At 37.7% G+C, this 24,839-nt stretch overlaps 6 protein-coding genes across 8 annotated transcripts; 3 read left to right on the top strand and 3 right to left on the bottom strand.

The window, feature by feature from the left end:
- The first annotated feature begins 361 nt into the window (after positions 1 to 361).
- LOC117386081 (protein C-ets-2-like) lies at positions 362 to 3,596 on the top strand. Its single transcript, XM_033983386.2, has 7 exons — positions 362 to 472; positions 976 to 1,095; positions 1,162 to 1,365; positions 1,991 to 2,164; positions 2,234 to 2,461; positions 2,535 to 2,653; positions 3,383 to 3,596. Exons 1-7 carry the CDS (start codon positions 436 to 438, stop codon positions 3,593 to 3,595), a joined length of 1,095 nt encoding a protein of 364 aa, XP_033839277.2. The 5' UTR covers positions 362 to 435; the 3' UTR covers position 3,596.
- Positions 3,596 to 6,742, bottom strand: zgc:112271 (uncharacterized protein LOC553698 homolog). The gene is made up of 3 exons (XM_033983715.2): positions 6,514 to 6,742; positions 6,154 to 6,251; positions 3,596 to 6,069 (listed from the first exon to the last, which is right to left on the bottom strand). The coding sequence occupies exons 1-3, from the start codon at positions 6,574 to 6,576 to the stop codon at positions 5,970 to 5,972; spliced, it is 261 nt and encodes an 86-aa protein (XP_033839606.1). The 5' UTR covers positions 6,577 to 6,742; the 3' UTR covers positions 3,596 to 5,969.
- A 531-nt stretch (positions 6,743 to 7,273) lies between these two features.
- Positions 7,274 to 8,989, top strand: slx1b (SLX1 homolog B, structure-specific endonuclease subunit). The gene is made up of 5 exons (XM_033983591.2): positions 7,274 to 7,553; positions 7,625 to 7,676; positions 7,917 to 8,234; positions 8,558 to 8,773; positions 8,875 to 8,989. The coding sequence occupies exons 1-5, from the start codon at positions 7,381 to 7,383 to the stop codon at positions 8,902 to 8,904; spliced, it is 789 nt and encodes a 262-aa protein (XP_033839482.1). The 5' UTR covers positions 7,274 to 7,380; the 3' UTR covers positions 8,905 to 8,989.
- Positions 8,990 to 9,806: 817 nt separating this feature from the next.
- LOC117386080 (membrane-spanning 4-domains subfamily A member 4A-like) lies at positions 9,807 to 14,820 on the bottom strand. 2 transcript variants are annotated; one of them, XM_033983385.2, is made up of 7 exons: positions 14,611 to 14,814; positions 13,814 to 13,932; positions 13,634 to 13,744; positions 13,259 to 13,312; positions 12,858 to 13,016; positions 12,604 to 12,726; positions 9,807 to 12,488 (listed from the first exon to the last, which is right to left on the bottom strand). In XM_033983385.2, exons 1-7 carry the CDS (start codon positions 14,615 to 14,617, stop codon positions 12,450 to 12,452), a joined length of 612 nt encoding a protein of 203 aa, XP_033839276.1. In that variant the 5' UTR covers positions 14,618 to 14,814; the 3' UTR covers positions 9,807 to 12,449. The 2 variants fall into 2 exon arrangements, with proteins under 2 accessions (XP_033839276.1, XP_055085017.1); XM_055229042.1 differs by having other exon boundaries at positions 12,351 to 12,488; positions 13,634 to 13,932; positions 14,611 to 14,820.
- A 476-nt stretch (positions 14,821 to 15,296) lies between these two features.
- Positions 15,297 to 19,820, bottom strand: cd68 (CD68 molecule). Of its 2 annotated transcripts, none has more exons than XM_055229041.1 (6): positions 19,699 to 19,820; positions 18,354 to 18,733; positions 17,786 to 17,905; positions 17,600 to 17,669; positions 17,140 to 17,319; positions 15,297 to 16,206 (listed from the first exon to the last, which is right to left on the bottom strand). In XM_055229041.1, the coding sequence occupies exons 1-6, from the start codon at positions 19,736 to 19,738 to the stop codon at positions 16,067 to 16,069; spliced, it is 930 nt and encodes a 309-aa protein (XP_055085016.1). In that variant the 5' UTR covers positions 19,739 to 19,820; the 3' UTR covers positions 15,297 to 16,066. The 2 variants fall into 2 exon arrangements, with proteins under 2 accessions (XP_055085016.1, XP_033839390.1); XM_033983499.2 differs by having other exon boundaries at positions 15,298 to 16,206; positions 17,140 to 17,322.
- A 2,351-nt stretch (positions 19,821 to 22,171) lies between these two features.
- On the top strand, positions 22,172 to 24,837 carry ing2 (inhibitor of growth family, member 2). The gene is made up of 2 exons (XM_033983502.2): positions 22,172 to 22,457; positions 23,610 to 24,837. The coding sequence occupies exons 1-2, from the start codon at positions 22,313 to 22,315 to the stop codon at positions 24,311 to 24,313; spliced, it is 849 nt and encodes a 282-aa protein (XP_033839393.1). The 5' UTR covers positions 22,172 to 22,312; the 3' UTR covers positions 24,314 to 24,837.
- Positions 24,838 to 24,839: the final 2 nt, after the last annotated feature.

Raw genomic sequence — 24,839 nt, 5'->3', positions numbered from 1 at the left:
ATTGTCTGAAAAGCCCCACAGACATCTATTTGAATAGTTTTGAATAGACCTACCAGGTCACTCCATATAGAAGCTTCTGTTTTAATTTTAGATCAAGGTAAGGTTGCCCCCTGGGTTTTTGTTCAGCTTTGGTTTTTGGAATGTCATTGTTGATTGGCTTGATTTTGTTTGTTAATCACTCCTAATGCCAATTCTTATCACATTTCAGCACTTGCAGCAAGCAAACAGGTGCATGGTTGTAAGTCCAATTTGGGTCTACAGAACTCCCTTCCATGAATACAGAAAATACTGTGAGTCTTCTTTGGCCCCAAACTTGGCCAACACTGGCTGGTCCCGCCCACCTCCAGATGATTGACAGGTGTCTATGATGACATGCCCCTCCTCCTATTTTAGAGGCTGGGGGCTTCCCTAGACCCTGCCACTGTGGACCATCTTATGCCCCTGGTGACGAGGATGGAGTGCCCTCTGTATGGTAAGACCAGCAACCCTAACCATTAAAAATTCTTTAAAAAAAGAAAATAGTTTGAACCTCATTTATATTTATTTTATTTTATAAGATGCACTAAGAAACATTTGTATTTATTTTATAAATATAAAATATTGAATTTTTGATAAACTGATTGTATGTATTTGTTAGTATCGGTAACGCTATTGTTTATTGTCAAGGTGAGCATGTAAGAATTTCATTGCATATTTTAAATATTTTCACTGTGTACAAGACAATACATTTCTTTGTGTATTTGAACGAATAAAACAGATTATTTGACAGTCTAGATTAGGTGCATAAAATCTATGTAGCATGTATGCCATGCAAATTTGTGTAAACATCCAAGTTAATTGTTAAAATTACAAAATACAAATTTTATATGTATTGTAGGAGTAGTGTTGAAATAGGTTTAAGTTTTTTATTTCAGAATTTCATATTTCCAAGAAATTGTGCAAATAGCAATGACATGTCCATGTGTCTACTTTCAGAGCTGGACCCCTTGGAGGTACCACCCCTCACCCCCACGAGTAAAGAGGTCCTGAGCCAGGCGATGCAGGCCAGTTTTGCTGGCTTTAACCAGGAGAGACTCAAGCTGCATCTCCCACAAGGTACCATCTTACATCAATATATACATCCGTATGAGGTACATGCTGATGTGATGATTCTGTATGCAGACCCCATGCTGTGGACTGAGTGGGAGGTGAACCACTGGCTGGACTGGTGCCAGGCTGAGTTTGCCCTCCCGTGTGTGGGGGCAGAGCTGCGGGCACTAAGGGGGCAGGAGCTCTGTGCACTGGAGCGGGACGCTTTCCTTAGCCTCACGTTGGACTGCAGCACCGGAGAGATCCTGTGGGAGCACCTGGACTCCATAAGGAAGGGTATGGTCCAATATGTCATGAGTTATAATACCAAAAGCCTTAGAATCCTCTTTAACATTACTATATTTATCAAAAAGGAGTTATGAGGTATATAGCTACACCTTTAGAATAGATAAAACGGTTATTCCAAGTGTACTTCCATTTTAATCATTTTAATTTGCCCTGAAGATAATTCTTTGCAGTCCCATTGGCATTGGCTTTCCTATTATTAGAATAATTCCCATTATTATAATAAATCCTTATAGCTAGCACCGGATGTGCCTTGGATATCTCTCTTTTCACAAATTATTTTGCCCACAATCCTGAAGAGCAGCTTAAGACGTACTTAGTTTAACGTCAGATGCAGTGAGAACTCCTGGCCTCCTTCTTCTCAGTACTTTCATTTTATGTGTCAATGAGATTTTAGAAAAGGTTGAGTGTTAACAATTATAAGTTGTATTTTGTAAGTAAATAAAGATACATAATTTATTTTCTGGAAAATGAAATTGAGAGGTCTTCAGCATATCACAGTGCTGTCATATACTGTCAAACATCAAGCAACAAAGGTAGTATGATGTATTTGTTTAATTATTTTAACTGGAAACCCATGCAAATATTGCCTGTATACTTTTCCTGTTATTTTCAGATAACTACTGTGACTATGAGCGCCCACACAAACCATTCCAAGTCCAATACTGTCCATTGGAGTTTTCTGAACTCTTTACACTGGATTTTGCCAATATCCCATCTCAAGACAATCAGATGGTCAAGAGAGAGATCGTGTTTGAGCAGCAAAAAGAAAATGTGACAGAAACAACAGGTAAAACATAATAGAAATGACTCTGAAATCATTTAGTGTGTTTTTAATGAACTTAAGCTTTCAAAATAGGTGTGGACTCAGAAGGGTCTGCTCCGTGCAATATGGACGAGATTCTTATAGGTCCTCTGTCCTGGTCTGGACAACTGCACGAGTCAGACGAGTCCATTGAAGAGGAAACTGTATTTGAGCAAATGTTTAATGTTTTGCGGCCGCACAAGAGTTTCAAAGAATACATCGGCAACAAGACAGACCTGGGCCGAGCAGTCATCCCTGCGGCTATTCTTGCAGGATACACAGGTGGGTGATATAGCTGTAGATATGTAGATAGTTGAACAATTATCCATACTTGAAATAACTTTTTTTTCAATAGGGAGTGGTCCCATTCAGCTGTGGCAGTTTCTTCTGGAGCTTCTGACCGATCGCACTTGTCAATCCTGTATCAGCTGGACTGGAGATGGATGGGAGTTCAAACTGACGGACCCAGATGAAGTAGGACTATTTTTACATTATTTCACTTAATTGTATTTATTTATTTCAAACAGATTAATGAACACAAGAAGTAAGTATGCATTTCACATTTTTCTTATTTAAGCTTGAAAAGGAGTGGAAAATAGAAAAAGTATTAAAAACCACCCCTGTCTTCCATTAGAACACAAGTAGAGAAAAATATATAAATGTATTTTATCCATGGCAATAACTGCATTAGAAGTTCATGTACAGTGTTACTATATGTAAATATTAGGCATTTACTTAAATGTTGTCATTAAATAAGTAAGGCATTAAATGAAGTCATGATCAATTTTTCAATTTTTATCAATTTACTAAATTAACAAGACTCTAAACCTAAAGAAGGAACTGATTATTGAAATATAGTTACATCTGGTTGATTAATATGATTTTGAAAATAAAGTTTATGTATAAATTCCCTGTACTGTTCCAAGTACTATTGTTACTTTAAAACCCCATTTATAACCTTACACATGATATGTCACATGATGCTTTTGATGATAAGATATCTTCTGTGCATGTAACCACAGCAATACAGTTTAATTATTGGCTTATCTAATTATTCTAATTATCAGATTTTTTTTTGTAAATATACCCACTGTAATCAACAGAAGATTTGTATTCTCCTTTAATATTGAAACACATTTGTAATTACATACAGTTCTTTTTAGTATTAATTTAACTCTGTTTGTGTCATGTGTGTTCTTGCAGGTGGCTTTGCTATGGGGCCGGAGGAAGAACAAGCCTAAAATGAACTATGAGAAGCTAAGTCGCGGCCTGCGCTACTATTATGACAAGAACATTATCCGTAAGACAGCCGGCAAGCGCTATGTCTACAGGTTTGTATGCAACTTGCAGGGGCTGCTGGGATACGAGCCCAGAGAGCTGCATGCCATGTTGGACATCAGCTCCAAAAGTCTCTAAACACTTCTGAAATTGATTGTTCTATCTGACAATGTAATGTATATTTTAATTGCAGTGTAGATGTATTAGTTGAGTTGAATTATGGATTATGAAATATTTCTTGAGTCAAATGTTATCATGCCATTTTTATACCGGACAAATTTGAATGGCAGGGCAGACCAGTGGGAAAATAACAAAACAAAAACACCAAAATTTATATTCCATCCAGATTATCTGACCCTATTTACAGACGCACTTCACATGGATGGGCTAATTTTAAGTGGTAATACACTGCAATGAGCATTCGGGTGATCTTGGAGATTCCCTGCCACGAGGGGTTTTAGACCACGAAAGCTGCTGTTGTTGGTAATGGAACCCAATTGATCTGTTCACTCTCAGCTTTTCTGCTCGACTTAACACAATAATACAATAATATACTGTGCTCCGATGGAGACACCTAATTTAACACTGGTGATACACTCAGACAGTATCAGACAGGGGTCAGCTGGTCAAAATGACAGTGCTACTTTCAGTTTGACCTCATATTGTGCTCTTTGATACTGTGGTGGGTTTTGATAGTCAACTAAAATGGTATGGACACTCACAAAGGAGTTGATACAATCTTGCAATAGAGACAAGAGAGCTTACACCTCAATTTGAAATAAGAATCTTCTAGTTTGAAGTATTAAAACAGACAACTCAACACAAACTTAAATAGTCAAACCCTCATTAATATTGAGGGTTCTATCTCCAAAACCAATATCTGCGAAAATAGGGGCATCCACAAAGGAAATAATGCTATAAAATATTCTTTCCTTTAAATGTATCTTTCTTGGTTGCTGGAGCAAATCTACCTCTACCTTCTTTTGTACTTGTACTTTTGTTCCGGCATATGTTTAACAGTGGAACCCAGGATTATGTTGACACTATGGTGGCACAATACAATAAGCAAAAAATAAAAAGCTTTTCACACCAATTTATTGCTCATCTTGTTTTAGACTATGAGGGGCCACCATTGTCTTAATGGGAAACACTAAGATAGATTGATACTCGCCTGCTACCCGATTCTGTGCTTGCTTGTAAATAATGTCTATATTTCAATCAGTGTTATATTTGTCACTGAAGTGCTTTAAAACCTTCACTTGAAAACACCTTTCTTACACACTTCTGCTCACATTGTGCCCCTTGCCGGCTGCTCCATTAGTGGTCCACAGGGGTAAGTGGTGGAAGTAATCCCCACTCTAGAACTTTAACATGTCCACTGACCATGTGAAATCTGATTCTTGTTTTAGTAATCCATGTGTAAAAAATATGTAAATTAAATCAGTAAGTAGTGAAATAATTGTAACTAACTTTATTTTCAGTATTGTATGGGTGTTTTTTTCCAACAACGTAAAATGCTTGCGTAATGTCTACTACTTAGGTCAGATGTTTTCTTTTGGTAAAGTCATATGAATTCTCGGCAGAGGTCAGCGTTTTTACTGTTTGGCAATTTCCATCTGGTCTTTTTATGCTTCCTCTTTTTTATCCCGACTATTGGTTTCTTTTACGTTACTTGACCTTGTGGGAAAAAAACAGTCTCAAGTTATTGTAAGCACATTTTTGTGAGATTTGTGAAAGAAATGCCTTATTGTCCATAAAAGCTTTGGGTGTCAATACAGTAAACTTATAACTTATTTGCAAGTGGCGGACATCATTTGAATGCATCATTATAGCAAATAATTACTCCAACTAACCTATAAACAAAGAGGCTGGAATCTGTGTTTACATACACACCAAAATCATATCATTATCTGATTTCTGAACACAGATTCTTGAAATGCCATGTTAACAGTCAGATTTGATGTGAAATGAAAGTTATTTTAATGAATTGTACTTTTTATATTGATGATAACGGATATGTCAAGAGGTTTGACAGTAAGATTTCTTTTGTGCATGTAAACAATGGAGTTATCTAAGTTTTACTGGCCATGTAAATGTACTGCTGGATGTGAATGGCAAACCACAGTAAAAACTGCAGCAAATTGAATAAGCAATGCGTACGGCTGAAATGTGTCACTCCAAGAATAATCCACTAGATGGTAGGTGGGTAATAGACATTTTCTTTTAACAACAACAAATGTGGTATAGACTTAAGTGCCGTTAGTCTGTGTGCCATTCAATAAAAAATTATTACACTTGAAAATAATATTGGGTTAATTATTAATCTAGTTACAAGTTGCAAAGATTAGCTGGCATAAAAGAGAAATTGTTGCAGCAATCAGGAAATTAATTTAAAAAAAAAAAAGAGCAGACATTCACAACATATGCACTGGAAAAATGGAATAAGTTTATCTGTCAGTTTAACAAATGAACAAAGGAGTACTCATTAAGTAACTTTAAAGATCTACATTTGTCATTGCGATTTCTGTTTTTCCCACTGTTCTGGTGTTAGGGTTTTCTGTTCAAATGCGTGGATCGCTTTGAGTTCCTCTGCAAGGCATGTGTTGACCATCCTGCAAAAAATATAAATTGCGTATGTCCTTTGTCATTATGCTTTTACGATATGACATTGATGTAATGTTCTACGTCCATAATACCTGTGTCTCTGTAACAGTGGTTTGCCCTCAAACTGGGCTGACACAACAAGGACTTTGTAGCTGGCAGCACATCTATTAGGGGATGTGTCCTCTACATCCTGGAAATAAGAGAGTGATTTAAATGTTAGTAATAAATCTATTCATTTTGTTAAAATATTTTAACAGGCTCACTAAATGGAAAATGTACAGTTAATTGTTTGGGTAGATTTAGACAAACATTCTATCTTGTATACTGGATAAAGACATTTTGTGTGTTATATTCCAAGTCGAGGAGCACTTTGTTGCTATTGTGATTAATTATCTTTTAATTTACGGGAGTAAATTGAAAGCTAAATGCTCAAGTGCTACAGCAAAACGTACCACGTGCACTGCCGCGAGCTCCTTGATCAGTTTGTCCTGAATGTGTTCCGCTGTTATAGCCATTTCAGCTAAAACTACACGGCCAAGGTGCAACTATTTTAATATTATTACAGGAGCAGATTTAAAATATTTTTCGGACTGGTCTCATGGCAAGCGGACCCCGGAAGCGTTTGACTAGAGTTCAGCCAGAAGAAAAATTATATAACTTCCCCATAGACATAGAGCTACACATTTTTAAACAACAGGGTAGTATAGAAAACGATTGTCATAGGATTAATATGGAAAACTATTTGCTAATACATACTTATAAAAATAGAGCGAAACAGCCTTTAAAATGACAGATAAAACGTCCAGTCACATAGCGGCACTGAAATTGACCACCAATCACGTGCAGGAGAAAGAGTTAGAGGCGGGACTTATCTGTTTGAAGGCGCAAATCACACCGGTAGATGCCCTTAAAGAAAGCCGAAATAGAAATTTTAATTTTCTTTTGCGTAAATAGAAACTCTTGGCAATAAACTTTACTTCAGATAATATATATGTAACGTTTGATATTTAGACAAGGCAAAATTAATAATTGTTGCCATTATTTGTAGGAGAACATTAAATCAAAAAGTATTGTCTCTCAGGCATAGGATGAGGCTACTAAAATGTATTTGTTTACATCCCGTTCCTCCCATATGGTATCTGATGCTACCAAACAGTGAATTTAACAAAGAATCTCCCTTTCTAAAATGCTTTACTTGCAATGAGTGAATGGTAGATCGGGTGATTTGTTTTAAAAATCTAGTTGGATGTAAAAGGAGCACATTCCGTCAACAAAGTATGTAAAATGTAAGGTTTTTGAATGAATACAAGTCGTGAACAATGGTAGTTGAAGTAGAGAGTTTTTATGGTGTGTACATGCTGTACTGCACTAACCCTAAATTCAAAGGGCGAATTTACATCGGCTTCACGGTAAATCCAGAGAGGAGGATTGGGCAACACAACGCAGGGAGACACCGAGGGGGCGCCAAGAGGACCAGTGGACGAGGGCCATGGCAAGGATCATATAAAGCTGTATGCTTGTCTAAACACTTTTAATGAGGTTTAACGAGTGTTGTGTTTATAGGGAAATGGTTCTCATCATTCACGGCTTTCCCTCTGATATTGCTGCACTGAGAGTAAGTCTGAACAATATAATAACCATCACAAATAAAGTCATACTTAAAAGTATGTAACCAAAATCTTCCACAGTATGACATAAAACTTATCTGCAGTATGCTTTTAACTTTCTATTTCTATGGAATCATGCAGGTCATGTGTCATCTCCAGAGAGTTACGTACTCTCTCTTTAGATTGCATTTTTATGTATTTCTAGTTACCGAAACAAGTAATTCCTTTACCTTGACCTTTTCTGTCAGTTTGAGTGGGCTTGGCAGCACCCACACTCCTCTCGGCGGCTGACCCATGTGACCCGACGCTCTAGGAAAGAGTCAAGTCTGGAGTTCCATTGGCGTGTGGTGTCCAACATGCTGCGGGTGTCACCGTGGAAACGTCTGCCCCTCACTGCCCGCTGGCTCAAACAGGAGTACAGGATGGACTTTGAGCCTAGCCTAGAGCCTCCTCTGCACATCCCCATTGCTTTTGGCTGTGTGCGGGCCAAGAAGAAATCTGTGCTGCCTTCTGGAGAAGAGCAGGAGGAGGTCTCCTGGTGCTGTCTCTGTGGACGAATTATTAGGGTAAACTTCTCATTTTAGCTGGAGAAAGGGCTAGGTGTTGTGATGCTGTTATAATAATCTACATGTTAATAAAGATAAGAACATGCAGCACTACTGGAGATCAATAATTATGAAAATTTTAAAAAGAGTTTGAAATCAAAGTGTGCACTTAATACCTACAGAACTGTAATAATGTGGTAATGATCTTTTAGTTTTACAATCTGTAGACATCTTTTGTCAAAGTATTGACCCAATCTCCAACATTACTGCAATAGGAGTAAATAAATTGTAAGCCAATCATTATGATTAACATTGATTGTGATCTTTTTATGGTCTTTACTTAGGTGTCAGAGAAACTAAGCTGTTTTCAACCATTATGTACAATGAAAAGCCACATGAGTTGCCTGGCCAAATCCTTCCTGAAATCAGAGCCTGCTCAGCTGCTGCCAGTGGAGGGACCGTGTCCTGTGTGTCACACCACAGTGCTGTGGGGAAGCCTCATCCGCCACAAACATGGCTGCTTCGGAGACCTGGAGGAAATTGCAGGCCCTTCATCACAGGTATAAACCCCATTATATTAAACAGGTCTTGTTCTAATTTAAATCTGATAAGTTTGAAAAATGGTATAGTAGAATGTTTTTGGACTTCTCCTCTCTAACAGAGTCACTGGGCAGATGAGCTGCAGATATAATGAAGAGGAGCGTTATGAACCTACAACCACTTCTGAATTGTAAAGAATCATGTAATGTTATGCCACAGTTTAATGACTTCTACTGCTTCATGTGAATATTTAAACAAAATGCTTTGAATATTTAGACTTTTAAATAAAATCATGCATTTAATTAAAACTTTATTACAAAAATAAATTATATGCAAACAACCAGTGAAATAATAACACTTCTTATTAAAATGAATTACAAAAAATATATATAATGCAAACCTAAAGTTATGAGAGTGTAATAATACAGTAGAGAATATTGCTATACTATACATGCTGTTAGTCTTGAGAGACAGATGTTATTGAAGTAAATTATAGGCCTTGTTTCCAGCTATACTCGCTGTGGGGCAAGATGGGCTTGTATTGTTATCACTTGCTAAAAGCACAACAAATTACACATATTAAAGCAGTTTCATTGTTTTATGTAGAAATCCCTATATGGGACCAAATTTATTAAAACCTAAGGCAGTTGTACATACTGTGTACGTGGGTGGGTATTAGACACATTGTGAGGACTAAATACTGTATGCACACTCATTTCAGTGACCTATGGGGGGGCTAAATCAGGTCCCCATAACATAAACCTTTAATTACTGATCAACAATATGATTTAAAGTTTTGGTTGAGATAGTTATAACTATGGTTAAGGTTAGGACCTGTCTCCAGAAAATTCATATAAGGCAGTCCCCAAGAAGGCAAAAACCCAACATGATCTGTGTGTGTGCATATGTCATACCACTTCTTGAGCAGGAGAGCAGCAATTGACCACCTTAGAGGCATAGCCTTCTAAGTGATAGAAATGGCAAAACAGAACTACGTGGTTGACTGCTAAAAGCAAAAAGATGGATATGAGAAGCCTATGGACACAAGAGGTTGAACAACAAGCACTTTATGTACACAAGTACATTACAATGGAGAATTGATTCCCCTTTAAGTTTAAATATTTTCGGAGTATTATATTAAATGAAAAAATATGCATACGTCTGTGTTCTGGCAGTTATTTCTGCCTTGACTTGTGGAAGAGTAATAGCAAGAATTCCCAAGTACTGCAACAGATCATTATCTGAAACAGGGTGACAATCAGGTTGACCAAGGAGGCCACTCTGGCAAAAATCTCCATTCCCAGAGGAGCCCTGAGCTTGAAAAAAGTGTAGTGATAGTCTACAAAGTGTAGAGTTGATAAATATTTTACAGTATGTCTGAGTTGACACTGAAGTTTGCATATAACCATTAGAGTCATGTCTTTTTGTTTATTCATATACATTTGTATATTTGATTCAATGCCATTTCTACTCGTACTTGTATGACGACACCAGAAGTGCTGAAGCACGAAATGACAAAAAGTTGTCATTTGCTCGTTTTACAAACATACACCGTGGGAAGATGGAGATGAAGTATATTTGGGTGATCTGGAGATTGGCAGGGACATAACTTAATTAACTGTGTAAAGTAGGACACAGTAAGAGACAGACCCAAAGCCCAGGGCTTTGTGTCCGACACAAACACCAGAAGATTGTGGGACTGTCCTGTGTCCTATCCACAACAACCCCTCCAGGAGAAAAATAACAACACTATTTTACAGCGTCATTATTCATGTTTTACTAAGTCCTATGTTTCCATGGGTCGCCATGCCCTGGCACACAAAAGATTAATTTACCTGCCATGTCGGCTATGCGCTATTTCCACAGATTTCACATCCTACTTTCAGAACTTTCTTCTCTGTGAGTTCCGCTCTGTATCTCTCTCTCTAAAAAATGCTAAGATCCTCATATATATCTGAAGAATAACACAAAGTCAATGCAAGATTATTTGTATAGCACAATTCGTACACAAAGTAATTCAAAATGCTTTACAGAATATGAAGGACATTAAAATCACACAAATCAAAACATAAATAATCACAAATAATCATCATAAAATTAATATTAAAACAGAAGAGTGCAGAATAAAAAACATTTCAGTCATTTGCACAGCTAAACAGAACTGTTTTGAGCCTGGATTTAAACATTGTCAAAGTAGAGGCCTGTCTCACATCTTCATTAAGACTGTTCCTGGTTTTAGCTGCATAAAACTGAAACGCTGATTCCCCATGTTCAGTCCACACACTGATCTGTTGGATGCAGTGGTAGAGTGAATCCACTGGTCCATATTCACCTGCTGCCAGTAAGACATAGATCTGAGTGTCATCTGCATAGTTGTGTGTATTAACTGGCCTAACGGCAACATGTAGAGATTGAACAACAGAGGTCCCAGGATTGACCCTTGCGGCACCCCACAGGTTAGCAACATTTTATCTGAGACACATTTTCCAATTTCAACAAAGTACTCCCTGTTTTCTAGATAGGACATGAACCAGTTTAGTGTCGTACCAGAGATGCCCACCCAGTCCCCTAGTCTCTGTAAAAGGATCCCATGATCCACAGTGTCAAAAGCAGCACTCAGATCTAACAGGATCAAGACTGAGACTTTGCTTGCACCAGTGTTCAAGCGAATGTCATTTGTCACCTTGATAAGAGCAGTCTCAGTGCTGTGGTGGGGTCTAAAACCTGACTGGAAAACATCAAAGGAGTTGTTCATTTGGAGAAAGTTAATCAGCTGTTGGCAAGCATCTTTTTCAAGGACTTTGCCTTGAAACGGCAGATTTGAGATTGGTTGGTAATGGTTCAATATCGTGACATCAAGACTGTTCTTCTTTAGGAGAGGCTTGATAACCGCAGTTTTCAAAGCTCTTGGGAATGTTCCAGATTGAAGTGATATGTTAAGTGAGTGGTGACAAACTGCAACTGTTGAGCACAGACTTTAGAAATTTAGTGGGTAATACATCGAGACAGCATGTAGATGAACTCAGACTGGTGACAGCGGAGCTGGGGGTGGTTTGTTAGTCTGTTTACTGTTGAAAACAGTAAACAGTAACAAAACCTCTGTCACTTGTATACTCATGGTGGAAAAAGTAGGCTAGGCCTAATAAAAACTTTTACTCAATAAAGAGTACTTGTACTGTATTTGAGTGATGCCCAATTCAGGGTATGACAATCTCCATATAAATGTCCCCTTGATATACAAAACGGCACGAAATCATACAATGTTACAATACAAAAATTTATTCTTATCAGTTTATTTGTGTTGTCCAAACTATGGCATGAGGGCCAAATGCTGCCCTTGGACCCATTTTACTGAACCTATAAGGCTTTCTGCTAAATTGGCTCAAATTGTGATAATTGTTTGCACTGTGTCTGTAAGGACATTCTAGTTCAGTATGATACTAACCCCAATCACAAACATGGTGCATACTTGACCTGAGTGAGGTTGTAATCCTCAGTACATTTCTGGTGTCACTTTGCACACCCTTGATTTCTCACATTATTACTGAACATTATTTGAGTAACACATTTTATAGAAAATATATATAGAAAATATTTTATTGAAAATTATCTACAGGAATATGACAATTGCACACTCATCTTTCTACACATAGTGAAATACTGCACTGGTAACATGTTTGAGATCATTCATCCTCATCACTCTGGGGCTGGAGGGGCTTGTATTGTTATCACTGGCTGTAAACAACAAAATATATTGGGTTGTAATATGAGTCAGTACAAGAAGTTAGCTTAGACATTTGTGTACCAGTCAGTATAGTATAATGCTTTTGTATGTATGTGTGTTGTGTACCACTTTTGGAGCTGGAGAGCAGCAGTTGACCACCTTACAGGCATAGACTGCCAGAGTGACAGAGATGGACAACAGAGTCAACTGGAAGACCATTAACTCGGTAAACCACTGCAAATGGGCAGCCTGTCAGTGAACAGACAGAACCAGTGAAAATAAAATGTAAATATATAAAAATAAACAATAATACAAGATGCCATATTGGCATAAGGTTGAGATTTATTTTAGTTTTTAACTAAAATTAAGAAAACACTTGCCTCAACTTTTCTGCAGTATCTTCCTTCCCCTTCATTAAATGTGGAGTTGTCATACTCTGAGTGAAAGCAGTAAAACTCTTCCATTGTGACCAGTGCAAGGACCAGGTTGAATAGAGATGCTGCAGTGGCTACAATCTCCATTCCCACACAGGCCTTGAGCTGAAATCCAAGTACAACTCATTATTATTTTGGGAACTGTGGGGTTTCTCTAATACCATGCCATATTTAAACCTACAGTAGAACATAACTATTCACAAAAAAGAAACACTATAACATTATTAAAAAAAAATTATATAAGGGAAAATATGCTAATGCTGCTCTGATTTTGACTGACAAAACTATCACTATCAAATACCACATTCACACATAAACCAAGTGGGTGTATTTTTAGTATAACATACCGTGGGTAGGTGCAGGTTTTTTGATGCTACAGCTACACTTCCTGCAATGAAAATCTGCAAAGTGAAACCATCATTTTGAGGTGAGTTGTCTAGCCAGAAATGGCACTCAAATAAAAGTACTGTTACTTTAGAATAATATTACTCAAGTCGAAGTAGAACATAGTGAAAAAAGTTGAGTGAATAGTTTTTTTTTTTTTAAGTTACTCAAATAAATGAGTAAATGTAACTGAGTACTACCCACCTCTGCAAGTACTTAATTTGATTAACAGTGAATCACATAAACTTTATGATAACATGTGAGATGCGTAGTTGCCGCATACTGTCTCCATAATGAGACTAAACCCCTAGTAAACAGGTGGTGCTCATATTACTTACCAAAATGGATGAAATTATAAAATACACCAAAGCCTCATTTTGGTCCACACCATTGGCAATAAGCGAGGCCATACAACTGCTTTGGAATATGCTCAGACATATTTGGGTGATCTGTATATTGGAGATTTCATTGTTAATATGATACACAGAAGAGTGGACAATGATGTATAGATTGGTCACCCCCAGGGCTTTGGGCTCTCCCTCCAGAAACTTGAACTTCCTCTGTGTGTTCTTTTGGAAGGACAAGGACATCAGCGGACTGTCTGACAATGCAGGCTTTGCTTCTATAATCGCAGCTTCTAAAAACAGATTAAAAACTCACTATTATTTTTTTTTATAAAGTTCTAGTTATTATGGGAAATGTTTTAGTTTTTATGGGAAAACATGAGTATGTTAGTTTAACTTAGTTTAACAACCCCAAGTTCTGGATCCTTACCCCACATCTAGAAAGTCTTCCCTCCGCACAGTGATTCTTTCTAGTTTTAGACTTCACTCAATAGTGGCACTGTCACAAGTTATATGCACAGAGAAAACGGATTTTTAATCCCACCTTTTAATATAAAATATAAAAAATATAAGGAGTAAAGCTGCAGCTGTGACTGAAACACAGTGCTATAATGGGCATGGATTGTGACTTGATAATTTCAATTCAAAGTTAAATCTCTGTAACTTAGATTTCGGGCTAGTTAAAAAGGCTAAATACATAAATAAGTCAATTAAAATTTTAAATATGTGCAAAATATGGCATGGGAACTCCTCAAATCCATAGAACTTCAACAAGATTGGGGAAAACTCAAAAGATGGAATAGGGAAACAAAACTTTGAAATATTCAAACTAAAACATAGAACCATCCGTGTGCATGAAAAGAGCCTGTGTAGAGGGTTGGATTTAATTACATCCAGATGTGGTCATGCGCAGTGTGCTCAAAAACATTTGTTCATTTGTAGGGCTAGACCTATATCAACTACTAGTTTACCTGTCATGGTGCGTGTGCACGCCGTGCGTCAATCGGCCGATGTCACAACAGTTAAGGGCACTTGGTGTCCCGTGATTTCACGTCCAGTCCAATTGTGCAACACTTTCAAAATCAACTTTCTGATGCATGCGCGGTGCTTGACTCACGCCCTTCGTGTGCAACTCGAGTCCTCTTCAGTCAGTCCTCTCACTTCCCCATACCCACCAGCAACGTCTTAACCCTTAACAGCGGTGGAAAATAACTGATTACAAATACTCACCTAACTCTAACTGAAGGATCACTTTTCGGGTGGAGGGCAGGCCTTACGACACCTGCTTTTCTCCAATCCAAGGTTTTATGGCTTCTCGTATATTTCCAGGGAGACAAAAAAGCGTCACCCGTTGGCCAAGTTGAAGGTCAGATCTGTGGAGAGGCGAACCTGCGGACAGTATATTTGTCCAACTGTGGTGGTGACCTACTACTGTAGCCACAGCTGCCTTGTAGACTCACATAAGAGATCCAGCCAATCTGCGCCATGCGATCATGATGACAAGCAAGAAGGGCTACATGCATTTATTCTATTAAAAAAAATCACCATATAACAACTGTAATGCATGTGTGTTGATAAATTGAACGCATAGCTTTAGGCTAATGATATCACTTAATGGCCAACATCAGTATCATCTGTTAACTAACAAAGACAAGACCAATGACGTTAAACATTGGGAAATATGTTTATTGGCACCACGGGGAAGATAAAGCACTATTCAGCCCAGCACGCTCCTATAAATTCATAATGTATGTTCTGGTGACACCTACTGGACATAAATGAAGCCGTAGTCCTTATGTTCTAGGGTGGCTAAAACTTCCTGAGAAATATCCATGCAATCAGAAATAGTTGTCAGAAGGATGCATTTTTTTACATTAGATGAAAAGGAAGTGTCAGTTCAAAACTTCAAGTGCAAGGAGCAAGTAGCCTATATTTTTAAACAATATTCTTTATCCATGATATTGGCAGAAGTTTAAAGTCAGTTTGATAGTAACAAAATCAGTGCATATTCTATTAATCTGACAAAACTCATAAAATATATTACATGTTACATGTTTCTTTGAAACGATTCCCTTCTTTTGACAGTAACATTTCAAATTCCTACAATTAATTTCTCTTAGAATCATGAGTAAAATGAAGCACAGTTATCAGTATGGCTATGTACCAAAATAAAATAGTTTAAAAATCAAATTCCTTTTATGTTCCTGTGTGATTAGGCTTAAAAAAACATCCCTTTGCATTTAGTTGGCATTGCCCACTTGTAAAACCCTGAAAAAATAAAAAATGAAAATCCCAAATGACGCAAGAAACACTAAACGATATAGTGTTTCATATCTGTCATAAAGACAAGGTTTTGAAGTGCACTTAGAGCCCCGAGAGGTAACAGTCTCACAGGTCCTGGGTTTGGATGATCTCTGCTGATCCCTCTTACAGGGACTGATATCCGTCAGTTCTCTTCTTCCGAGCCATAAGGTAAGCAATGACCACAACCACGACCAGCACTAGCAGCGTTATCCCCACAGCGATAGCCACACGGTAGTTGTTTTGGTCAGCTGGGCAAGGGTCCGCTAGAAAGCGTAGAAAATATAAAGTGTAATTTCCTACTAGGCAAATATAAAGTGTTTCAAAGATTGCATTGGTCTTCCAAGTTCTTGATATACAGAATGCTCCACCATGCAACAGCTACACTACAGTGAACTAGGATTGCATATGTTGTGTATGGAGCAGTGGCCGTCCACCAAGAGATTTCGAGAGTAAAGTTCCTATTCATTTTTCTCATAGGAAAAACATTTTGAAAGCTTGCTGGGGGCTAATCAGTAATAGTTTTATGTAAACCAGTTTCTGAAACTGTTTTTTGGACTAAAACAATCGCATTCTAGATATTAATTACCACATAGCTGGTTAGCCTCTGTCGTACATTTAACGCCTTAATATTACTTTTTTGTTTTGTTTTTAAGTCTATAGAAAAAAAGGGAAAAAATTGTTAATTTTCTTCACAAATCTCTGTGGGCTTTGAAGTGAGTGTGACTGTGGAGTACCATAAGGTAACTGTTTCTCTCATCAAATGTAATAAATGTTCAAATTGAAAGCAAGTATTAAGCATTAACATGAAAAACTGTTATACTGTACTGGTATAATGACAAGAACTTAAATGAAAAAAAAAAAAAAATGAAAAAAAAATATATATATATATATATATATATATATATATATATATATATAAATATATATAAATATAAAATATATATATATATATATATATATATATATATATATATATATATATATATATATATATATATATATATATATATAAGTATTTAGAAAGATTTCCTTTTATCAATGTCTGATTTCACTTCTTCATAAAAAAGCTTTGTCATCATCGCAGCAGATTAAGTCATGTGATGTCACGTCACTCCCAGACAATCTATTTGCTCCCTTGATCTACACCCAAACACTTATTAGACTTGAGGTTGTGATATTTTCATTGGTGAACTTACTTGTGCCAAAATCATTGCTATTGGTGAAATTGAAAGCCTGCATCCGATCGTGATCAATGTCGAGGTATAGTCCTTTGCCCACGTAAATTGACTCCTTTCTGCATGAGTAGGACTTCCCGATTGTGGCCGCAAAGATGTGAATGGACTTGTTTTCCGCTGTGTAAGTTTGAACTCCATTACCTACTGTAGAAGCAAACCAAGGATTTTAACAGACTCACTCACAAAAACAAAATCAGAAGTTATGGAGACAAACTAGTTCTACAGCATAGCATTTCCCTCTTGCAAGCATCACATGGTAAGCTTTACAGTAACATTGAACTACATTGCTCACACAAGCAAGGAAGTGGAACGTCCTCAATGTGACTTGCATAATAGACATGTTTTTGTAAGACAAGCCTAGTTATTGACCTAATTAAAACCCTTGTAATAACTTAAAAAGGACAATTCAAATGTTGCTTACTTTCTTTGCTGAAATCGTAGGTCAAATTGAAAGACAACTCCTTCACAAAGGATTTCTTCTCAGTGACATTCTAAAGTTGGAAAAAACATTGTAATGTAATTTCAATATAATAAATGGTAGATTATTGGCAACTAAAATCACATCCATTGCTCATTATGGTCACGTTTGGTCACAAAAGAACCTTACCTTTGAGTAGGACAAACTTATGTTTAATTCCTTAGAAATCAGCAATAGGGTGGCATGGTTGTCATTACAGTCTCCTGCTGTACGGGTCTTATTTGGGAGCAGGAGGAATGTCCCATTGGCCTATGAATGGGAGGGACAAGACACCACTTAAATATTCAGTTATTTTGAATTTTTAAATATTCAGTTATTTTGAATTTTCATTGTTCATATGTTTGAAATTGTCATGTAATTGTTCAGAAACAGGCCTTCTTTTTGTGGCCCTTTCTTTCAAGAAATGCTGCCTTTAGGTCTTCAGTAATTAGCATATTAGTCATGTGTCATATTTAGTCATAAATTACATAATCTATTTTATACAAGTGAAAGCCATCTATCCTGGATTGGGACAGGTACAAGAGTATTATGTGACCATTGCAGCCTGATTACGAATTTGTAGGACACAGGACTGTAAAATAGAAACCAAGGCAAATAATAATGTTACACTGGGATTATTACTATTTTATTACAAGACGCAATAAGAAAATAAAACATTTATTAATGCTGGAACTAAGTCAGATGTAGGGTAACTCACCTGTTGAGAAACCAGTCGAATCCTCAACTCCATCTGAGCCATAAGGCAGCGATGCTTGCCATTGTCCAAGGTGTAGTTACCCACTGTGCTGTTGGTGGTCTTTGGGGGCTGCGTCGTGGTTGGTTGTAAGGTTGTGGTTGATTGCGTAGTTGTGGCGGGTTTGGCTGTGGTAGGTTTGGCTGTGGTAGGTTTGGCTGTAGTTTTGGCTGTGGTAGGTTTGGTTGTAGGTTTGGTTGTAGGTTTGGTTGTAGGATTGGTTGTAGGTTTGGTTGTGATGGGTTCGGCTGTGGTGGTGTTTGTAGATTTGGATTCTGCTGTGGTGGCGGTGTTTTGAGCTGGAACCATGGTACCAGAAGGTTTTGTTTTTGCCAACGCCAATGCTGTAATAAAAAGGACATAATCTAATATTGATTGTTGTCATGATTATCCTGAAGCAATAATCATTATTTTAGATTAAACCACCATTTTTGGGAACATGATGTATTTTGTATCTCAAAATACATCATCTGTGTTCATCTTGACTCTGAATGTGGATTGCAAGATGAATGAAAATCCATAGTTTAGAGCTTTAAAAATGTCTTATCAAATATTAATGCTCTTGGATGTGATAAAAAATGTATACTTTGAAGACAATACAATAAAATATTACTGCGATCAAGTAAAGAATACATTTTTGTAACATGTGACTGCGCAAAGTAGGAAAACCAGGTTAACCTGCCAGTCAAACACATGACTGTTGTGTTGTCTGCATGAGCTCAATTTTTTCCCATTATTAAGTTGCTCTTTGCGCTCGTTGTCTATGATTAGACGTCCACAAACAGTCTAGTCAACTCTAGTCAAACCTGTTGTTGACTTAACTTCTTATCTCAGTTTTATTATGCTAGCAACTCGCAGGCACTAAAACGAAGTCTACCTAACTGGTTAAGATGTTTAGTAATTGATGCCTGTCTGCAGTTAACTTAATTATTGTATGGCCTACTAGTTCACAACATCTAGAATGTTTCGCCGTGGGGTATTAACAAAGCATAATATAGTGTAAACAAAAACACGATAAACATTTTAAATAAGCTTGTAACTCTACTCTCTTCTACGAGTGCGGACATTTTCTGTTCCCTAAACAATCCAGGAAGTCACTAAGATGACATGCCTCACCAAATACTAATTTACACAGGCAAAATAAATTGTTCGTCATGACTTTTTAGCAGAATAGTTGGATTAGGCTATTATAGTCTATGTATACGTTGTTGCTTTTTAGACAGTAGACACATGCTAATAACTGATGTAAAAAAAAAACAAAAAAACCCCGCTGCTGTTATTTCAATAGTCTAAATGTTTTATTTCTTACCGGAGAAGGCTAAGACAAGTACCGCGATGATGGTTTTCATATTTGCGCAGGTGTAAATTAACACAGGGGAAAAGAACTCAGAAGCGCACTGACATCAGCTTCCACCGCGTCTGAACTCACGGCCCAACACCTCACCTATAAACCCACAGGACTGACAAGGTCCGCGAGCACACCGGAAACCACCTGCTCCGCCCTTCAAAATAAGATCGTAGGCTGAATCATACGACAGATAAAATAAACAACGTGATGCTAACACTTTTAAAACTTTTTAAAACTATTTTACAATAAGTAACGTGGAAATTTGCAAAAACAGACCTCAAAAACTGTGCGAAAAGGTAGATGATATTGACAAAGGAAACAATTATTGTTTTAGAATCAGACAATCATCCCAAAGTGCGTGTTTAACTCCCACATTGACAGGCTGTGACGCTTAACGAAAGAAACGAAACCAACAGTAACATGTGGTCAGGAATGTGAGATAAAGGTTATATACTGTTTGAAAGTAGTCTATCAGTGCACAACAGCATCATAAACGTGTATGAAATAGAAGGAGCTTTTTTGTTTCTTTTCATTAAGTTGTTTAAGTATAGCCTACAAGAGTTGAACATTGTGACTATCTGACTAATTGTAGATTCGTTTTTGGAATATGTAGGCTAATTAACTTCATACTCAGTAGGCCTAAGCCACTGTCTCTAAAAACATTAAACTATAACTATATGGTCAACACTCCCACCTAGTGTTTAAATGCTAAATATATCACAAACTCATGCAGGATTGTTGCAGCATGTTGTGCTGAGCGTCTTAACTATCTGGCCTGTTAACATTAGCAATAATACAATGAATGAATCAATGCACAAACATTTCACTTTTTCACAATTTAGCAAAAAAAACAAAAAAAAAACAAGCAACAAACAATAGGTTAATAGAATAATTAAACGTCCACTCCTTATATATCAGACTGTTATAAGAGAAGCCTTGTACCACACCTACCTATTAACAGAGGCAAAAAAGCTAATGTGGGTTTTTATATCCTTAGGGAATATGTTATCTGCTCCATATGTTATACCCATTTGATGGTTATACATTTTAAGGCAGCAGTGAATTGTTTCCCATAATTCTACTGTAGGGGTAGGTTGTTTAAAAATAACTTTAAAGGCATCAAAAACAGTTTAGGACAGTTCTAAAATATGAGTATGATTAGTATTGACTACCCCACAATTTCTCCAGCATGAACCAGAATGCATTGGTTCCATCCTAGCAGTTATATCTGGTAAAAGAAATCTGGAAATAACTTTCCACTTGAATTCTCACCAAATGGTTGCATTTGTAACACGATGTGATTATGTGCATATCTCTTCTCTGGCATATTTATTGTCATCTCCACTTTCCATCTTTGTCGTATATATTATTACACATAGTCAATCATTTATTATATAACTTACTAATTATTTTCTTATCTTCACTATCTAATAGTTTTACAAGGAACTGCTCTATTGGGGCAGAGCACAGGAGTTTTTCCCAATCTTTAGGAGATGTCTAAAATGATCTCAGTTGTAAATACCTAAAGAAATCTGTATGGGAATGCCAAATTCTAACTCCAGGTGTTTTGATGTTTCCGTCCTTGTCCAACTGATGTAGGTGTATTACACTATAATCTGAATAATAATAATAATTTTCTAAAGCCTGTAGCTAATCTATTGGGTATAAATGTTTTTATACCCAATAGATTAGTTAATGATGAAAGTATCTTAGACAATCTGAGCATTGATCATATTTTATTCAAAACATTTAGAGTATTTTTTGTCCAAGTAGACATTTCTTTTACAAGGGTATCTAAAAATGGCAGTTTTTGTAAGGGAATCTACACATATACTGTCTTCTATGTTAAGCCAGCGAGTTACTATACATTTTTGATCCATGCCATCAATGGCTTCATATGGGCTGCCCAATAATAAAATTGAAAATTGGGAACCGTAAGACCACAATCTGCTTTGGCTAACTGTAAAGTTTTAAGCCGATATTAATTTGCCAGGGTGGTCAAATGTTTGTTTTGGGATCTCCACAGGTAACATCTAGAACAAATAAAGAAGTTGAGGCGGGACTTTCATTTTATAACATCTAGAAATAAATATGTGTACAATATGTGTACAAAAATGTACATATAGGCTGACAATAAAACAAAATCATTTCAGGAGGAAGTCAATTCTAAGTCAATTTCTAAGTCCATTATGATGAAATTAATGTAGCCTATAACATGTGCAAATTAGACTACATTTGGTGCTCAACTTCAAGACTACACCAAATTCTTCTTAAATCTTCATTTCCCGGGAAAAGTCTGTGAAGTTCCTACCCACGTCCACACTCCCCCAATCACACAGCTCCCAGAGCCCGAGGCCCACCCTTGGACCCGCCTCTAGTGACGACATAGGAGAGGAAACTGTGCACTTCCATAAAAGGCAAATACTCGCGCATGCGCAGTAGCCTGAGTTTTGTTTGAAGTGAACTGCTGCCTGGAACTGCCCTACAAGCAGCAAAGTCGCCAAGCATTTCATTTTGCATCTTATTTTTACCTTTTGCATTTATTTTTTGAGGTGCTCTATGTATCGTCGGAGCCATGTTAGGCCACCAATTTCAAAATGCCGACAAGTCGCAACAACTGGTCAACTATGTGGAGGATTATCTGGAATGTGTTGAGTCCCTGCCTTTGGACATACAAAGAAATGTTTCATTGCTTCGTGAAATTGATGCAAAGTATCAAGGTAACGTGCTACTGTTGTGACTTTGTTTATCTCATAGGCTTGTGAGTGTGCTACACGGACGTCTCTTGCTGGGTGTGTTTGGAGTAGCCACCGCCAGTTGTGTGTTCCCATTTTGCAGAAAGCCAACGTCTTTTTCGTATCCTTTAATAAGAGCACACAGCTATGACCGTCCAAATGCAGCCGATTCTGTTTAGGTCTTGTGTATAAACCGCGCGCCTCCTCTTGCACACGGTGCTTTATGTGTTGGGCACTAATTCGTTACGCTTGTGCCAAAATGGAGTTTCACACCACAAATCATACTTTAGCTCACTATGACGCGCACATTTGACTTATTGTCCAGTGACTACGAGCGTCTTACAAAGCTTACAAGGCAATGTGATTATGCCACCAAAAAGGCTACCTTTAACTTCTCTAAAACCGCGTAACCCTTTGCGTATTGTTGGCCTACGTGCAATTGCTGATGGGGAAAACTAGTGGGATCAAGCTAATCCAAGCTTTAAACAGAGAAAATGGCCCGTGTCGTGTTCGAAGGTGTTTGATCAGGCTTATATGATATGGTTTTGGAGCTTTAACGCAGAAGCAGTCTATAAACTATCTAAGCTATCCTGTCCTTTGTCTAATTGCGAAGACTGCTACGATCAGCCTACTGAAACTATCCACGAAATCTAGAACTGGCCAAGCAAAAATAATATTCTGCTAAATAGTGTCAATCATTGCAACAAAAACCTCTTGCAGCCCACAGTAATGCTCGTTACAATCCGTGATCGTGAGTCATTCTGAATTGACTACATTTAAAAAAACACGGCCTTTTCACGCGTTGTCATCCTCCGTGACGTTAACATTGCTTTAGGTTTCAGGTTTTTCCATAGAAAAGCGTATTTTCAGTGTATTAGTGTATTTCAGTGAAGCGCAGAACACCGGAGAGCTCCTCTGCCGAGAGGGACCTCCTCAGACTAACACCAACAACAACTGACCCACGTCACTTCCTGTAGCGTTCCCCTCATAAAAAAACAAAGTGTTCCAATATTACAGTATTTAAAACGATGTTGAAATCAGTGTGGTTACACCTGACATTAAATGAAATCACTTCCTGGATTAGAGAAGACAATGCTTTTGTATGAATTTTGTAATTTAAAGTCTGTTATTTTACAGAGGTGCTGAAAGAGGTGGATGAAGTATTTGAGAAATACAAAGATGAGCAAGATGTGGCACAGAGGAAGCGCCTGCAGATCCAACTGCAGCGCGCCCTCATTCTCAGCCAGGAGCTGGGTGATGACAAGATTCACGTAGTGACCCAGATGACTGAGCTGGTAGAAAACCGCTCTCGCCAGATGGACTCTCACTCCCTGTGTCTACAGGACCCTGGTAATGAAGCGGAGAGGGTCCCCGTAGAGAGACGCTCCAGTGTCCAGGAGGCCCCGGCTCCTGAACGCAGCTCAGCCCGCCGCCCTCGCAGACAGAGGAACAGCGAGAGCCGGGACTCTAGCCACCCCTCCGCCAATGGCTCTCTGGTAGACGACCCAGTGGAGGAGCTACCCATCCCTCCTCCAAGAGAGAAGAAGTCCAAGTCTGCCAAGAAGAAGAAGCGCAAGGCCAAACAGGAGCGTGACACTTCCCCGGTAGACTTCGCCATTGATCCCAATGAGCCCACCTACTGTCTGTGTGAGCAGGTATCCTACGGCGAGATGATTGGCTGTGATAATGACCAGTGTCCCATTGAATGGTTTCACTTCTCATGTGTTGGGCTAACATACAAACCCAAAGGCAAGTGGTACTGCCCCAAATGCAGAGGAGACAATGAAAAGACCATGGACAAAAGCTTGGACAAAAACAGAAAAGACCGTCGCTCCAGGTAGTACCACTCTTTGTAAACATTTGGTTAACAACAGTTAACTTGTTGCAAGAGCACAATCCGCTCCATTACTAGCAGCGCTTAATAATAAAGGACACTCTGGGAAAACTGCATATCTTCATCTGCAAGACTGAAGTCCCATCTGCACAATAAGCTGATCTAACAATCACCAAGCTGTTCATTCAGTTTCTTTTTTCAGGACTTCATTCAAACTTTCTTTATCCAACTATGAATGATTTTAAATTCCTGATTTATAATAAATGTAATTTCTTATTTCCTTCAGTTTGCAAGCATATGAACTTATTCTTTATCACAGACCTCAGAAGATCTCCAATACTGATGTCTGCCGCCTTTCTATAATGACTCATAGACAATAGCTCTAACACATACAGTATGTTTACAATAAATGGGATATTTAATTCAGTTGATTGACACTGGAATAGAATGTCATGTCTGTGGACTTTGATTTCATTTGTAACTATTGTGTATATTTCTTTTTATAGTCATTAAAAGTATTATTCAGTTGCAGT

The sequence above is a fragment of the Periophthalmus magnuspinnatus genome, chromosome 18, assembly GCF_009829125.3.
Source record: "Periophthalmus magnuspinnatus isolate fPerMag1 chromosome 18, fPerMag1.2.pri, whole genome shotgun sequence".
NCBI classification, from domain to species: Eukaryota; Metazoa; Chordata; class Actinopteri; order Gobiiformes; family Gobiidae; genus Periophthalmus; species Periophthalmus magnuspinnatus.
The sequence above is the reverse complement of the archived record's forward strand: the minus strand, read 5'-3'. Positions and strand labels throughout refer to the sequence as shown.

Bases quoted from the DNA above. Each gene is read 5' to 3' on its own strand.
- LOC117386081 (XM_033983386.2), top strand. From the start codon at position 436: ATGCCCCTGGTGACGAGGATGGAGTGCCCTCTGTATG. The intron at 473-975 runs GTAAGACCAGCA...GTCTACTTTCAG, and splicing joins GATGGAGTGCCCTCTGTATG to AGCTGGACCCCTTGGAGGTA. The intron at 2,462-2,534 runs GTGGGTGATATA...TTTTTTCAATAG, and splicing joins TATTCTTGCAGGATACACAG to GGAGTGGTCCCATTCAGCTG.
- zgc:112271 (XM_033983715.2), bottom strand. From the start codon at position 6,576: ATGGCTATAACAGCGGAACACATTCAGGACAAACTGATCAAGGAGCTC. The intron at 6,252-6,513 runs GTACGTTTTGCT...TCTTATTTCCAG, and splicing joins AGCTCGCGGCAGTGCACGTG to GATGTAGAGGACACATCCCC. The intron at 6,070-6,153 runs GTATTATGGACG...TATTTTTTGCAG, and splicing joins CCACTGTTACAGAGACACAG to GATGGTCAACACATGCCTTG.
- slx1b (XM_033983591.2), top strand. From the start codon at position 7,381: ATGGTAGTTGAAGTAGAGAGTTTTTATGGTGTGTACATGCTGTACTGC. The intron at 7,677-7,916 runs GTAAGTCTGAAC...CTTTTCTGTCAG, and splicing joins CTGATATTGCTGCACTGAGA to TTTGAGTGGGCTTGGCAGCA. The intron at 8,774-8,874 runs GTATAAACCCCA...CCTCTCTAACAG, and splicing joins TTGCAGGCCCTTCATCACAG to AGTCACTGGGCAGATGAGCT.
- LOC117386080 (XM_055229042.1), bottom strand. The intron at 13,017-13,258 runs GTATGTTATACT...CTTGGATTTCAG, and splicing joins AAAACCTGCACCTACCCACG to CTCAAGGCCTGTGTGGGAAT. The intron at 12,489-12,603 runs GTACACAACACA...TGTTGTTTACAG, and splicing joins GCTCTCCAGCTCCAAAAGTG to CCAGTGATAACAATACAAGC.
- cd68 (XM_033983499.2), bottom strand. From the start codon at position 19,738: ATGAAAACCATCATCGCGGTACTTGTCTTAGCCTTCTCCG. The intron at 17,906-18,353 runs GTGAGTTACCCT...TCCCATTCATAG, and splicing joins TTCGACTGGTTTCTCAACAG to GCCAATGGGACATTCCTCCT. The intron at 17,323-17,599 runs GTAAGCAACATT...TTGCTTCTACAG, and splicing joins CTACGATTTCAGCAAAGAAA to TAGGTAATGGAGTTCAAACT.
- ing2 (XM_033983502.2), top strand. From the start codon at position 22,313: ATGTTAGGCCACCAATTTCAAAATGCCGACAAGTCGCAACAACTGGTC. The intron at 22,458-23,609 runs GTAACGTGCTAC...GTTATTTTACAG, and splicing joins AATTGATGCAAAGTATCAAG to AGGTGCTGAAAGAGGTGGAT.